This window comes from Ostrea edulis, chromosome 10 (genome assembly GCF_947568905.1).
Source record: "Ostrea edulis chromosome 10, xbOstEdul1.1, whole genome shotgun sequence".
Lineage (NCBI taxonomy): Eukaryota > Metazoa > Mollusca > Bivalvia > Ostreida > Ostreidae > Ostrea > Ostrea edulis.
The window spans coordinates 15339876-15355987 of record NC_079173.1 but is presented as its reverse complement, the minus strand read 5'-3'; the positions used below and the strand labels follow the sequence as shown (position 1 = coordinate 15355987).

Below are 16112 nucleotides of genomic sequence, written 5' to 3'. Positions count from 1 at the left end.
CTATTTCTAATGAGTTTTCATAAATACTAATCTTTGAAATTTCCATTCACATACCGTAAAATCCCCTTTCATCACACGTCATAGTTATTTCCACGTCAGTGTTTCCATGGTCTCCACAAAGTTTCATCATTGGGAAAGTGAAGTAGGTGTTTGAGAATTTAATTTCCAGTTTTTCAAGTTCATATGTCGTACCGTCTTTCAGATCTGGTGTGAATTCCTTTAATGTGCACGTGACCAGACAAGCTTTTCCATTATCTATCAATGAAAATTAGCAAGATAATCTGCATGGTTTTTTTCTCTCGCTTCGTGCGAATTATCATTCATGACATAGGGGGCTTTCAGATTTTGGAACGCAGTTCGGAGTTCACTATTCGCAATTCAATAGTGAACTGCATTCCAGAACGCAGTTCGCAATTCAAATTTCTATATGCATAAAACAACACCACACTAGAATTATAAGGATGGGGTGCCAGTTACCAACCCCAAACACTGTGAAGAAATGGTGATGGTAATCTCTCTAGTTACGGAGATCCGCCCCTCCAATTTTTATGCATAACGCATTACACTTAGTGAATAAACATCGGGTTCGGAATCATCGAAGACCCTTACACAGGGGACTGAAATTTTTATGGTAGGGTGTTAGTGGTCCTCTCTCACCACTGTCAAGAACTGGTGATGTTACTCTCTTTAGTTATGGAGATCCGCTCCTCAGACATTTTTAAATAGCGCATTACACTTAGTGAATAAACATCGGGTTCGGAATTATCGAAGACCCCTACCCCGGGGAATGAAATTTTGATGGTAGGGTATTAGTGGTCCTCTCCCACCACTGTGAAGAAATGGTGATGTTACTCTCTCTAGTTACGGAGATCTGCCCCTCCAAGTTTTATGCATAACACATTACACCTAGTGAATAAATATCGGGTTCGGAATCATTGAAGACCCCTACCCCGGGTACTGAAATTTTTGTGGTAGGGTATTAGTGGTTCTCTCCCACCACTGTGAAGAAATGGTGATGTTACTCTCTCTAGTTACAGAGATCCGCCCCTCCAAGTTTAGGCATAATGTATAACACTTAGTGAACAAACATCGGATTCGGAATCATCGAAGACCCCTACCCTTTGGACTGAAAATTTTCTAGTAGGGTATTGGTGGTCCTCTCTCACCACTGTGAAGAAATGGTGATGTTACTCTCTCTAGTCACGGAGATCCGCCCCTCCAATTTATATGCATAACGCATTACAATTAGTGAATAAACATCGGGTTCGGAATTATCGAAGACCCCTATCCCGGGGACTGAAATTTTTGTAGTAGGGTATTAGTGGTCCTCTCCCACCACTGTGAAGACATGGTGATGTTACTCTCTCTAGTTACGGAGATCCGCCCCTCCAAGGTCTATCCATAATGCATTACACTTAGTGAATAAACATCGGGTTCGGAATCATCGAAGACCCCTACCCAGAGGACTGAAATTTTTGTAGTAGGGTATTAGTGGTCCTCCCCCACCACTGTGAAGAAATGGTGATGTTACTCTCTCTAGTTACAGAAATCCGCCCCTCCAAGTTTTATGCATAACGCATTACACCTAATGAATAAACATCGGGTTCGGAATCATCGAAGACCAATACCCCTGTTACAGAAATTTTGGTGGTAGAGTATTAGTGGTCCTCTAAAACCACTGTGAAGAAATGGTGATGTTACTCTCTCTAGTTACAGAGATCCGCCCCTCTAATGTTTATGCATAATGCATTACACTTAGTGAACAAACATCGGGTTCGGAATCATCGAAGACCCCTACCCCGGGTACAGAAACTTTGATGGTAGGGTGTTAGTGGTCCTCTCCCACCACTGTGAAGAAATCGTGATGTTACTCTTTCTAGTTACAGAGATCCGCCCCTCCAATTTATATGCATAACGCATTACACTTAGTGAATAAACATCGGGTTCGAAATTATAGAAGACCCCTATCCCGCGGACTGAAATTTTTGTAGTAGGGTATTAGTGGTCCTCTCCCACCACTGTGAAGAGATGGTGATGTTACTCTCTCTAGTTACGGAGATCCACCCCTCCAAGTTTTATGCATAACGCATTACACCTAATGAATAAACATCGGGTTCGGAATCATTGAAGACCCTACCCCGGGGACTGAAATTTTGGTGGTAGAGTATTAGTGGTCCTCTCCCACCACTGTGAAGAAATGGTGATGTTACTCTCTCTAGTTACAGAGATCCGCCCCTCTAATGTTTATGTATAATGCATTACACTTAGTGAACAAACATCGGATTCGGAATCATCGAAGACCCCTATCCCGGGGACTGAAATTTTCGTAGTAGGGTATTAGTGGTCCTCTCCCACCACAGTGAAGAAATGGTGATGTTACTCTCTCTAGTTACGGAGATCCGCCCCTCCAATTTATATGCATAACGCATTACACTTAGTGAATAAACATCGGGTTCGGAATTATCGAAGACCCCTATCCCAGGGAATGAAATTTTTGTAGTAGGGTATTAGTGGTCCTCTCCCACCACTGTGAATACATGGTGATGTTACTTTCTCTAGTTACGGAGATCCGCCCCTCCAAGGTCTATCCATTATGCATTACACTTAGTGAATAAACATCGGGTTTGGAATCATCGAAGACCCCTACCCTGGGGACTGAAAATTTTGTAGTAGGGTATTAGTGGTCCTCTCCCACCACTGTGAAGAAATGGTGATGTTACTCTCTCTAGTTACAGAGATCCGCACCTCTAATGTTTATGCATAATGCATTACACTTAGTGAACAAACATCGGTTCGGAATCATCGAAGACCCCTACCCCGGGGACTGAAATTTTTGTAGTAGGGTATTAGTGGTCCTCTCCCACCACTGTGAAGAAATGGTGGTGTTACTCTCTCTAGTTACGGAGATCCGCTCCTCCAAGTTTTATGCATAACGCATTACACCTAGTGAATAAACATCGGGTTCGGAATCATCGAAGACCAATACCCCGGGGACTGAAATTTTGGTGGTAGGATATTAGTGGTCCTCTCCCACCACTGTGAAGAAATGGTGATGTTACTATCTCTAGTTACGGAGATCCGCCCCTCCAATGTTTATGAATAATGCATAACACTTAGTGAATAAACATCGGGTTTGGAATCATCGAAGACCCCTACCCTGGGGACTGAAATTTTTCTAGTAGGGTATTGGTGGTCTTCTCCCACCACTGTGAAGAAATGGTGATGTTACTTCTCTAGTTACGGATATCCGCCCCTCCAATTTGTATGCATAACGCATTACAATTAGTGAATAAACATCGGGTTCGGAATCATCGAAAACCCCTACCCTTTGGACTGAATTTTTTCTAGTAGGGTATTGGTGGTCCTCTCCCACCACTGTGAAGAAATGGTGATGTTACTCTCTTTAGTTACGGATATCCGCCCCTCCAATTTTTATGCATAACGCATTAGAATTAGTGAATAAACATCGGGTTCGGAATCATGGAAGACCCCTATCCCGGGGACTGAAATTTTAGTGGTAGAGTACTAGTGATCCTCTCCCACCTCTGTGAAGAAATGGTGATGTTAATCTCTCTAGTTACAGAGATCCGCCCCTCCCAATTTTATGCATAACGCATTACACCTAGTGAATAAACATCGGGTTCGGAATTATCGAAGACCCCTACCCCGGGGACTGAAATTTTGATGGTAGGTTATTAGTGGTCCTCTCCCACCACTGTGAAGAAATGGTGTTGTTACTCTCTCTAGTTACGGAGATCCGCCCCTCCAATGTTTATGCATAATGGATTAGAATTAGTGAATAAACATCGGGTTCGGAATCATCGAAGACCCCTACCCCGGGGACTGAAATTTTGGTGGTAGGGTATTAGTGGTCCTCTCCCACCACTGTGAAGAAATGGTGATGTTACTCTCTCTAGTTACGGATATCCGCCCTTCCAATTTCTATGCATAATGCATTACACTTAGTGAATAAACATCGGGTTCGGAATTATCGAAGACCCCTACCCCAGGGACTGAAATTTTTGTAGTAGGGTATTAGTGGTCCTCTCCCACCACTGTGATGAAATTGTGATGTTACTCTCTCTAGTTACGGAGATTCGCCCCTCCAAGTTTTATGCATAACGCATTACACTTAGTGAATAAACATCGGGTTCGGAATCATCGAAGACCCCTACCCCGGGGACTGAAATTTTTGTGGTAGGGTATTGGTAATCCTCTCCCACCTCTGTGAAGAAATGGTGATGTTACTCTCTCTAGTTATGGAGATCCGCTATAGACAAAAATAATTTGATGATTTGCATTTTACTTACTTCTATTTATATTGCTGATCTTGTAGACATATTTATTAACAATACCATGGTATTTTTGTTATTTATATTTCTTTCTGATTATTTACCCATTCCCTTTCATTTTGATATATTTTATTTACCCATTTTTCTTTATTTACATGTTGAGTTTTCGTCTGATCAAGGTTAGGACTGCCCCCCCCCCCTCCTAAAACGATCTTACGTGTCTAGCCTACATGTACATGTAGCTATCGATCTCCCTCTCAATGAAAAATAAAACAAGAGGTACTGTGATCAATGGTCATTAAGAATACCCCCACTTACCCCAATCTCCCAAAGGATGTTGTGAATAGGTATAAATTACCTCTTTCCTGAATGTAAAAATATGGTATGCCTTTGTAGAAGAAAAAGGAAGATATAGTCCGAACACAAATCCATGGCATAAACCTATAATTTTGACCTTGAGATCAAATGTCAAGGTCATAAAGAGGTTATGAATGTACATGACACATAGTCTCATGGTGATACACCCATGTCTTATGGTATGACTATGTCAAAACCCTATAATCACTTTTGACTTTGAGGTCAAAGTTCAAGGTCATGTAGAGGTCATGAAGGTACCCGACACATCGTCTCATGGTGATACACTCATGTGTCAAATATGGTATGCCTATGTGAAAGAACAAAGAAGTTATGGCCCGGACACGAATCCGTTGTAAAAACCTTTAATTTTGACCTTGAGGTCAAGGTCATATAGAGGTCATGAAGGTACTCGACACATCGTCTCATGGTGATCCACCTGTGTGCCAAATATGGTATGCCTAAGTCAAAGAACAAAAAAGTTACGGCCCGGACACGAATCTGCACAGACAGACGGACGGACAGACAGACAGAGTGATTCCTATATACCCCCCTGAACTTCGTTCGGGGGGTATAATAAGTTCAAAAGCTATACTACAACTTCATTTGATTTACTCTATAATTATTTTGTTTACCACCATAATACATATTTATGCAAGCGGACTATGTAGGCACCCCCCCCCCCCCCCCCAAATCTTCGCTAGCCAAGAATATTCGTCCACAAAGGCACAGTTGACCCAAAACCCATGGCTAGTAGAGATGAAGTTTATTACCGGTGTCGGATGTTGTAACTGGCCAAAAATTAGTACGTTTGTTTCAGAAGACGGACACTATTATGAGTCACTGATTAAACGAGAAAACGTCTGCAATTTTATTTCAATCGTTGTCAACTTTATAACATTTCATTTGGGATGAATCTATGTGAAGTTCGTACATTTACCGATAATTGTAGCGCGCATCAATTCAATTGTTGATATCATTAATTCATTTGAAGAGATCATTAATTGAATTAAAGCGCTCATCAATTCGGCTGAAGAATTAATGCTATCATCAATTCAATTAATGCGCGCAATAATTCAAAATTGAAGATATCATTAATTATTTGAAGAGATCTTTAATTCAATTGTTGCGCGCATCAAATGAATTGATGATATCTTCAATTATTTGAGTTTATGTTAATTTGGCGCTCCATATGTTTGTACACTGGATGTCGAGAATTGAGGCGTTTCATAAATGAAAAGTGTGAACGTCTGCAGCGAAGTCTGCATACGGATACGTACCGAAAACACCAATCTATCATTAAACACCCATTAAAAGAATTGAATGATTTATACATCATTTTTACATCTCGAATTAGGGGACATTGACCAATTGAAACACTTTGGGGGTTGCTAAAAGGGGGAAAGGAAAATGGAACGGAAGACGGAACGGAACGGAAAACGAAACTGAATGATTAATGTAGCCAAGATAACACCAAAAAATCGGAAGAAAATACTTCATTATGATTAAAATCAAACTTTTGGGACTTAAATACAAGAATTTTGAAATGTCGGCATTGACAGATGTGTTGGCGAGCAGCGAAACCTATGGGTAGCGAATGCAAAGAACACACGTACTTTAAACATCATTAACGCACATTTGCAGGGCGGATCCAAGCATTCTGGTTAGGGGGCGTGGCGTGGTATTTTGCCAGAGGCACAGAGGCAGGGGGTCTGGGGGCCACCGTAAGGCCTCCAGTGGGTCTAGGAAAAAGCCCTGGTGGGGTCCAGGGAGCGAAGCCCCCCGGAAGCTCATGAATTTTAAGAGTAAAATTTAACCATATAATTAGCCTTCATAGGCGAAGTTAGATCCCCTCTTACAAACAGAAACACACCTTTATCAACACTACTCAAATGAGGCAAAAGTTATCATCAGTAAATTTCTTTCTATTCAAACTTATTTGCTCGTTGAGTCCATCTATTTGTATTTCTTGGATTTGAATCCCTCCTACATACACCTCATAGGCAGATCCAGGATTTGTGAGGGGGGGGGGGGGGGGTATAGCACTTGATCGATCAGTCAGCTACTTTTCACAATCTCCAACCCCACCCATTTCCATCTACATGTACTTTGCTTGTGTTCCTAACATTTTAGGGAGACCTAGAGACAATTTATACCTGCAAATTGTTTCTCACGTTCTAGTAATTTTTATTCCTATACTCAGATCTGATTTTAAATCTTTAAAAAAGCTGATTTAAAGGTTACTCCCTATAGGCCAGGGGCCTGCGGTAAATGGTGCAAAATCCTGTATTCCGAGCATTTCCTGGCACTTCTTTTTTACTTTTAAATTGTCTATTTCTTAAACAAAACTTTTATGTTACATATAATTTTTAGTGATACTTGTATCTGACGAAAATATCGTAAATATACATCAGCGTCTCGTCTTATTCATCTTGGAATTAAATGATGTACTGGTGTTGATAAATTTGAATAATGCTATTACATGTAAGTATCCACCTTTCATATCCTTTCGACGCAAAATCTCGTTAAAATTGAACAACTTAATGTTTTTGGTTAACAGAGGGAGGGGGGGGGGGGGGGGGTCCCGGACCCTCTGGACCCCCCCCCCCCCCCCCCTGGACCCGCCCTTGCACCATTCCATCACATGTTGCACCTCTTGCCTCAACAGATGTTTCTCGTTTTTTAAATAAGAAAGTAGATTAAAAAAATTATAATAGCCAATAAAAAATCAATGCATGACTTCGGGGAGGGAGATAAGGAGTGACTGCAAAAAATTAAACCAAGGTATGTATAAACAATTTTCAAGAAACGCATACTAGTATTTCTACTGAAAAAATTTAATCAGCTCGGAATCTCTATACAATTATTCATTTTCCCTCTTTTTATAGCACGCACTGATTTATAACCTAAACTTGGAAAATTTTAGGGGGTTGGGGGCGTTTTCACCCTGAGAAAACCATTGTCAACCTAGGCGTAGTCGCGGTTGATAATGGTTTCTCGAGGGGTGAAAATTTTCAATGTTACCATCAACTGCATGCAATATTTGTTTTATTACACTGAATGTTATAAAAACAACAAAGCAGAAAGACTTACGTCTGTTGACATTTGATCAATCACTGTCATGCGATATTTCGAATATCGATGCGGGTACGTATTTGCGCTCAAACGACGTCGTCTAACAATCTACGGCGAACCGTACGCGCATACATTTGACACATGTGATAATTTTTATAATATCACCCGTTGTCAAGTACTGTTACCCGTTGCTAGATACTATCACCGTAGAGGGCGTGCTTTATGTTCTCACAGGGTAACAATATGTTTTTTCAAATGATTCTCGACCAATCAGATTCGAGTATTTTACATGAAAGTATACTAATATATAAATATTGCATGTAGTTGAGGGTAACATTGAAAATTTTCAACCCGAGAAAACCATTGTCAACCGAGGCGTAGCCGAGGTTGATAATGGTTTCTCGAGGGGTGAAAATTTCAATGTTACCCTCAACTACATGCAATATTTGTTTTATTATACTGAATGTTATGTAAACTGGAAAGCAGTAAAACTTACGTCTGTTGACATTTGATCAATCACTGTCATGCGATATTTCGTATTTCGATGCGGGTACTCGCGTTTATTACAAACGCTCAAACGACGTTGTCTAGCAATCTACGGCGAACCGTATGCGCATAAATTTGACGCATGTGATATTTTTTTTTATAATATCACCCGTTGTCAAGTACTGTTACCCGTTGCTAGATAATATCACTCTGGGGCGCGTGTTTTCTGTTCTCAGAGGGTAACAATATGTTTTTTCAAATGCTTCTCGACCAATCAGGTTCGAGTATTTTACATGAAAGTATAATAAATTAAAATTATTGAGTGTAATATGTGGCAATAGAAAAGTTTGTTCCCATCGAGCGTCAAGACTGATTTGAACTGATCAGCCCTACGCTGGATTAAGTCAATATCTAAGCATGATAATGTACGGTATATGATAAATGGGTTATTGTTTTTAATCATATACTGTATAGTACATCTGCAAAACATAAGCAGTTAGTTATTTTCGGGGGGGGGGGGGGGGGGGGTAGGCATTTTGGTACCCAATTGTAAAAACCTCAAATTCTCATTTTTCAAAAAACAAACGAAGAATCAGGTACGGAAACAATTTTTACTTTACTGGTCAAAAAAGAAGAGGGTCAGAAATCAGGAAAACTCACAACATATTTTTCGTATAAAAAAAACTTTAATATGGAAAGTTATATATTTTTAGAATCACTAGAATTAAGAAAAACTCTATGTAGATTTCAAATTAGTGTACATAACCTTCGAATTGAAAGAGGAAGATATGAATTTATAAAAACCAATTCTGGCCAGAAGATTTCTTTAGAAAGAAACAAAAGAATATGTTAATTATGTAACCTTAATTGTGTAGAAGATGAATTTCATTTCCTCACTGATTGTCCATTCCATGTTGAAGAGAGAAATAGGTTTTTAATGGTATATACAAGCTCAACAAAAAATTTATCTATTTAACAAATAAGGACAAATTTACTTGGTTGATTATTAATGAAGACAAACCAGTAATTGTCAAATTGAGTGAATATTAGTTCAAACTTTCAGAAAAAGAAGTGATGCTTTAAAAGAGCAAAAATCATTATAGTTTATTATTCATATGTTGGTATAATACTGATATAGTCCATTTACTTGTGTATACACATGTTTAGCAATTCATATATGTATGTACTCGTTTCCCCAACATGCTACATCCACATGTAGTTTGCAGTCCATGTAACCTGTAGCTACATGCAATGTTGTAAACTTTCTTTCTTTTTTGAAATTTCCTTCTTTATAAATTGTCTTGCTGTTATGCCCTCTGGGCCCAAAATTGGAATAAAACTTATCTTATCTTATCTGTAAGCATGAAAAAGTACAGTATATGATAAATATAATACTATGTGCCAAAATCCATTTCATATGGCATGCATATATAAACTCTCGAGCCCCATATCAACCCTCGGGCCTTTGACCTACGGGCTGATATGGGGCCACTCGGGCTGATATGATATACAGTGTATCATATGGGTTTTTTCTATTGACTGCATGGATATTGATAATTACTATCTATTGGGGTGAAATTTTTTGCTGTGTTACAATATATATGATTAGTAGTTTTTTGTTAAATCTGTAAACAATTCTGCAACTAAGAAAGTTAACGCTGTTTTTCTTTTTATTTAAAGTTATGATAGCAATGGTTCATTGACAGTCATTTTAATGAAAATGTTTTGAATGGTAAATCTTGGTCAATAAATTGTTCAGCATCGACTTCAAATTCTGTGCATCACTGGGTTTCAACTGTTATAAATTATCATAATGTATCATGTTCATTATATCCCCGTAACTAGTCAAGATATAACCATAAAATGTTCAATGATTTTACAAAACAATATTTCCGTTTCCATTCCATTCCATTTTCTGTTCCGCGTTTTACCAAAACCCCAATTAATCCCCACTTCCTTTCACTTTTAATGTCCGTACGAACAAATTGATCGCACTGCTCATTTCGGGGTATGAACTGAAATAGAGTAAAATACACCTTCTTGATCTTACCCATATCCCATGTACATGTACAAGAATTTCGATCCATACATGCATGTGTTTCTTGTCTTCCTTCTCAGAAAGTGTTGTTGTTTTTTTGTCTCATCAACACTTATGGGAAAAGAGTACCAATTCATTTCCCATAGACCTCAATGTTAACCTTTGGCCCTCTCACTAATTAACTATATCGATTTTAAACAAATGACCGCAAATATTTCAAACTTCATTCCAAGTGTTGACAAAAAATATATAGGGTCCAGTGCCTTTTATATGCCATATTTGTACTTTTTTACAACACATAGCAATCTGCAGTAAATTACACACTTCATTTTAAGCACACCCCTACCATAGTAATTTCCTCAGTCATTTCTCGATTTTGTGCGATAATTTTTCATCCTGACAATTAATTTGAACCTCTATAATATTTCTTTCAATTCCAAACAAGAGGTACTGTGAGCAATGCTCACTAAGAATACCCCCCGCTTACCCCAATCTCCCAAAGGGTGTTGGTAATAGGTATAAACTACCTCTTTTCTGAGTGTAAAAAACAAATGGCATGACAAACCGAACCATATTGCTACTTCGATGTCCAGTGCGCGTGACCTTTGACCTTTTGACCCCAAAATCGATAGGGAACATCTTCATCCCATGGGTAGTCCATATGTGTGATATGGTGACTGTAGGTGGAAAGGATAACGCTTTAGAGCCCGGAAACCACATTGCTACTTCGATGTCCAGTGCGCGTGACCTTTGACCTTTTGACCCCAAAATCGATAGGGAACATCTTCATCCCATGGGTAGTCCATATGTATGATATGGTGACTGTAGGTGGAAAGGATAACGCTTTAGAGCCCGGAAACCATATTGCTACTTCGATGTCCAGTGCGCTTGACCTTTGACCTTTTGACCCCAAAATCAATAGGGAACATCTTCATCCCATGGGTAGTCCATATGTATGATATGGTGACTGTAGGTGGAAAGGATAACGCTTTAGAGCCCGGAAACCATATTGCTACTTCGATGTCCAGTGCGCTTGACCTTTGACCTTTTGACCCCAAAATCGATAGGGAACATCTTCATCCCATGGGTAGTCCATATGTATGATATGGTGACGGTAGGTGGAAAGGATAATGCTTTAGAGTCCGGAAACCATTGCGTCTACAGACGGACGGACGGACGGACGGACGGACAGACGGACAACCCGATTCCAGTATACCCCCCCCCCCCCACAACTTGTTGCGGGGGGTATAATAATTTCACTCTTGATATTAGCCAATCACGCAACACCTAGACATTCATACCTCCGCTCAATCTTGGGGTAAACTGCGTCCGGGTTAATACGGGGTCAAATGGAAACAGAAATGCAATATTATAGGGTTATTGAACTTATATCGGTGAATATTGGCACGAGTTGACTGTGAAAATGCACGAGCTTGCGAGTGCATTTTGACAGCCAATGAGTGCCAATATTCACCTATATAAGTTCAATAACCCTTTTATTATATAGCTAAAGTATTTGGTTGTTAAGTTATATCCATTTTCACTCAAAACTACTCCAAAATAGACGAGAATTCATCAATATTGCCAGTGTGCAATAACAGCATACATTTCTTAACTGTTCAATATTTAACCCGTCATTAATGCATGAAGCAAACTGATTTTGTAAATGGGGACATCATAATTTATGTACAGTAAAACATAATGCTTAAGTAAATATCAAATACCGGCTCTGTCAAATTCGGAGGACCGTCGTCTGCCATTTTTGCTTGTTTACGTCATTACGGTAACGTCAATACTGAACGCTCATACTCGGAATGTTTCAGGCGCATACAATTTACGCAATGTAAAGTTAGCGTTCAATAAATTCTCAGGATATTGAACGCTAACATTCTCTAGATTTTACGCAGATTTTATATTAGACTATTTATTAGCTATATAATAAAACAAAGAATTGATGTTACAATGTCCATAATACTACTATAAGACATCATGATTTTCTAGAATTGTATATTTGTTTTTACGCTGTTCAATATATCTACTAATTGAAAAATAAAACACCATACTTAAATTTTAGTCCCTGGGGTAGGGGATCTTCGATGATTCCGAACCCGATGTTTATTAGCTAAGTGTAATATGTTATAAAAGAAAGTTGGAGGAGCGGATCTCAATAACATCACCATTTTTTCACAGTGGTACAGTGGATGGAGACGACCACTAATACCCTACCACAAAAATTTCAGTCCCCTGGGTAGGGGGTCTTCGATGATTCCGAACCCGATGTTTATCCACTAAGTGTTATGCGTTATGCATAAAACTTGGAGGGGTGGATCTCCGTAACTAGAGAAAGTAACATCACCATTTCTTCACAGTGGTGGGAGAAGACCACTAATACCCTACCACCAAAATTTCAGTCCCCTGGGTAGGGGTCTTCGATGATTCCGAACCCGATGTTTATTCACTAGGTGTAATGTGTTATGCATAAAACTTGGAGGGGCAAATCTCCGTAACTAGAGAGAGTAACATCACAATTTCTTCACAGTGATGGGAGAGGACCACTAATACCCTACCACAAAATTTCAGTTCCCTGGGTAGGGGTCTTCGATAATTCCGAACCCGATGTTTATTCACTAATTGTAATGCATTATGCATAAACATTGCAGGGGCGGATCTCCGTAACTAGAGAGAGTAACATCACCATTTCTTCACAGTGGTGGGAGAGAACCACTAATACCCTACTACAAAAATTTCAGTCCCCGGGGTAGGGGTTTTCGATGATTCCGAACCCGATGTTTGTTCACTAAGTGTAATGCATTATGCATAAACATTGGAGGGGCGGATCTCCGTAACTAGAGAGAGTAACATCACCATTTCTTCACAGTGGTGGGAGAGGACCACTAATACCCCACTACAAAAATTTCAGTCCCCGGGGTAGGGGTCTTCGATGATTCCGAACCCGATGTTTATTCATTAAGTGTAATGCGTTATGCATAAACATTGGAGGGGCGGATTTCTGTAACTAGAGAGATTACCATCACCATTTCTTCACAGTGTTTGGGGTTGGTAACTGGCACACCATCCTTATAATTCCAGTGTGGTGTTGTTTTATACATATAGAAATTTGAATTGCGAACTGCGTTCTGGAATGCAGTTCACTATTGAATTGCGAATAGTGAACTGCGAACTGCGTTCCAAAATCTAATTGCCGACATAGGGACACGGTAATCACTGATACTCAAATAAAAATTTTGATTATAGAGGAAAGAAATATATTACCTTCAAAGTTCCAGAAGAATTTTTGTTCTGTAAATGAACATGATAGGTCAGCATCATAGAATGAGAGAAGATCCGTTAGGCAGATGGTCCTGTAGAAAACAAAATTACAAATAAGATTGTTGTTTTACATTTAAAACTCGTCACATTCTTATTTCAGGTAGAGTCGCGCTTTGGCGCCTTGAATAACCGATTGTACAAGTCCATACGATATAGGCACATCTCTGTGTTGTACTTCAAGCTCTAAAATATGCAAGTTTGTGATACACGTTTGATTCCTACAAATGAAAATGATCACATATACTATCTAAGTTGGAAAAATACTACTATCAATCTTTCATGAGTAAAGCTTGTGAAAAAGATGAACAGCTTTCAAAGGATTGTCATTACATACCTTTCAGTGTTTGCATTTGTTCGCATAACACACAACAGTTTGAGGAGGAAAACTGCAATATGAAAAAAAATCCACTTGGTTAACAACTTGTTGAAAGGGGCGTAAAAGTTCATATCAAAGATGAGGGTGTTTTAAAAGATTGTTCATAATGTTAAAGACATATAATGTCGATTAATGTGCTTCATCATTGACTTTAAAAACGGAAGAGAAGAAACTAAAAATATCAATAAAACACATCTTCAGGATCATCAATCGTCCCCTGAAGTCTGAGTTTGAAATTCCTGATAATTTATTACAAAGACATGTCATCGTCTAACTGATACAGAAACGGTAACCCAAGAACACCTTGTCGCTATACACTTTGTCAAAGGTTATACTATTTACTCATGTTAATAATCTGAAAGGAAGCACATGTTCGATACTAAAGTAAGAGTTATCCATTTTATGGAAGCCATGCGATATTATTCTACGGTGTCATGGGATAGGTTATATACAGGTAGGTAGCTGATAAGTTCTTCCATTTTTACACCTGTAATATCACTTTAAGGAAGGGGTATCTCCATTAAAAAAAAAAGTATTACTTCAAACAGAATATTTCCATTTTTTAAAATAAATTTGATATCACCTCAAATATGGAGTGTATCCATTTTCTAAAAAGACCCCCCCCCCCCCTCCTATAGTACGAAACTATCCCCAGCTACCTTGAAAAACAGAAAGTAAAACAAATCTAGTTACTGTTGTATTTTTTTATATTAGATGTCAGTAACTAGCGTGATTTGATTTACTAGAATAATACCATATACAGCTTTTGATAGATACTTTAGTTCATCATTTTATAATGTAGATCCGCAGTTAATCATGGTTGTTTCTCTAAAACCATCTCATATAATTTCCTCTTCCTGGCGGCCGATAATATATTGTATGTATGAAGACATTCTAGTAATCTATTAAAAGGTAAAAGGTAGGGTGATCCTATCTCAAGGTCTTGCCACTCCACTAAAATACTTACAGACTAAGCGTTGTATCTCAGACATATCCCAGAGTTAAACACATCAACATCAATATATCCGCATGAAGGACGCCAAATTAGTGATGAAGTTAAAATGTAAAACTTATACAGTACCAATCATAAATGAACTATGAACCTACATGTATATAGATATGCGGTGTAAACGGAAATTTTTATCAACAGGGAAGTTTTTAGAAAAGGAAAGGAGAGAGAGAGAGAGAGAGAGAGAGAGAGAGAGAGAGAGAGAGAGAGATGGGAATTCAAGTTTAATCGTCATAAAATGTTCAGAGTGGAAAGAATCGATCTATTTCGTGTAAGATGGGCTTGTAGTTGACTGAAATATGACTAATTGAATTAAGTATTTAGAATAGATCGTCAATACTTCTTCCTTGTCGTAAGAGGCGAGTAAATGGGGCGGTCCTTCGGATGAGACCGCAAACACCGATGTCCCGTGTCACAGCAGATATGACACAATAAAGGTCTCTACCTGCTCAAAGGCTTACGAGCATAGACCTACATTTTTCAGCCCTTAACCGGCAATGGTGACGTCTCCATATGAGTGAATGATTCTCTCGAGAGACGTTAAACAACATTTAATCCGTGTAAAATGGGCATGTAATTGAACTTCAAACCAATACTAATTGACTCCTTTACAAATGAAGCAAGCACTTGATCAAAACACCAATTGTTTATAGCCAATACAAGTATTCTCTGTGTCCCTTCTCTCACAAACTTAAAGCGACCTGAAAGCATTTTTCAAAATAGGAAGTATTCAAAACAAAACAATAACAGAGAGAGAGAGAGAGAGAGAGAGAGAGAAAGAGAGAGAGAGAGAGAGAGAGAGAGAGAGAGAGATAGAGAGAATGAGAGAGAGAGAGAGAGAGAGAGAGAGTACAAAAGAGATTTATTTACATCATATATGAACCGGAAATATAGTTTTACATTATTCAGTGATTACTAACATCTTCACATCATTCAGTGATTCCTGATGTCTTCACATTATACAGTGATTACTGATGTCCACATTATAGAGTGATTACTGATGTCTTCACATTATTCAGTGATTACTGATGTCTTCACATTATAGAGTGATTACTGATGTCTTCACATTATTCAGTGATTACTGATGTTTTCACATTATACAGTGATTACTGATGTTTTCACATTATACAGTGATTACTGATGTTTTCACAT

At 38.7% G+C, this 16112-nt stretch overlaps 1 protein-coding gene across 1 annotated transcript in view; it reads right to left on the bottom strand.

The window, feature by feature from the left end:
- LOC125666891 (uncharacterized) overlaps window positions 1-15085 on the bottom strand; it is a 37319-nt gene extending 22234 nt beyond the window's left edge. The window contains exons 1-5 of the mRNA XM_056152081.1: window positions 14919-15085; window positions 13910-13961; window positions 13725-13793; window positions 13519-13607; window positions 55-255 (exon numbers count right to left, since the gene is read on the bottom strand). Coding sequence (XP_056008056.1) covers window positions 55-255; window positions 13519-13607; window positions 13725-13793; window positions 13910-13961; window positions 14919-14943 — 436 coding nt within the window. The 5' untranslated portion in view covers window positions 14944-15085. The remainder of the gene's footprint in view (window positions 1-54; window positions 256-13518; window positions 13608-13724; window positions 13794-13909; window positions 13962-14918) is intronic.
- Window positions 15086-16112: the final 1027 nt, after the last annotated feature.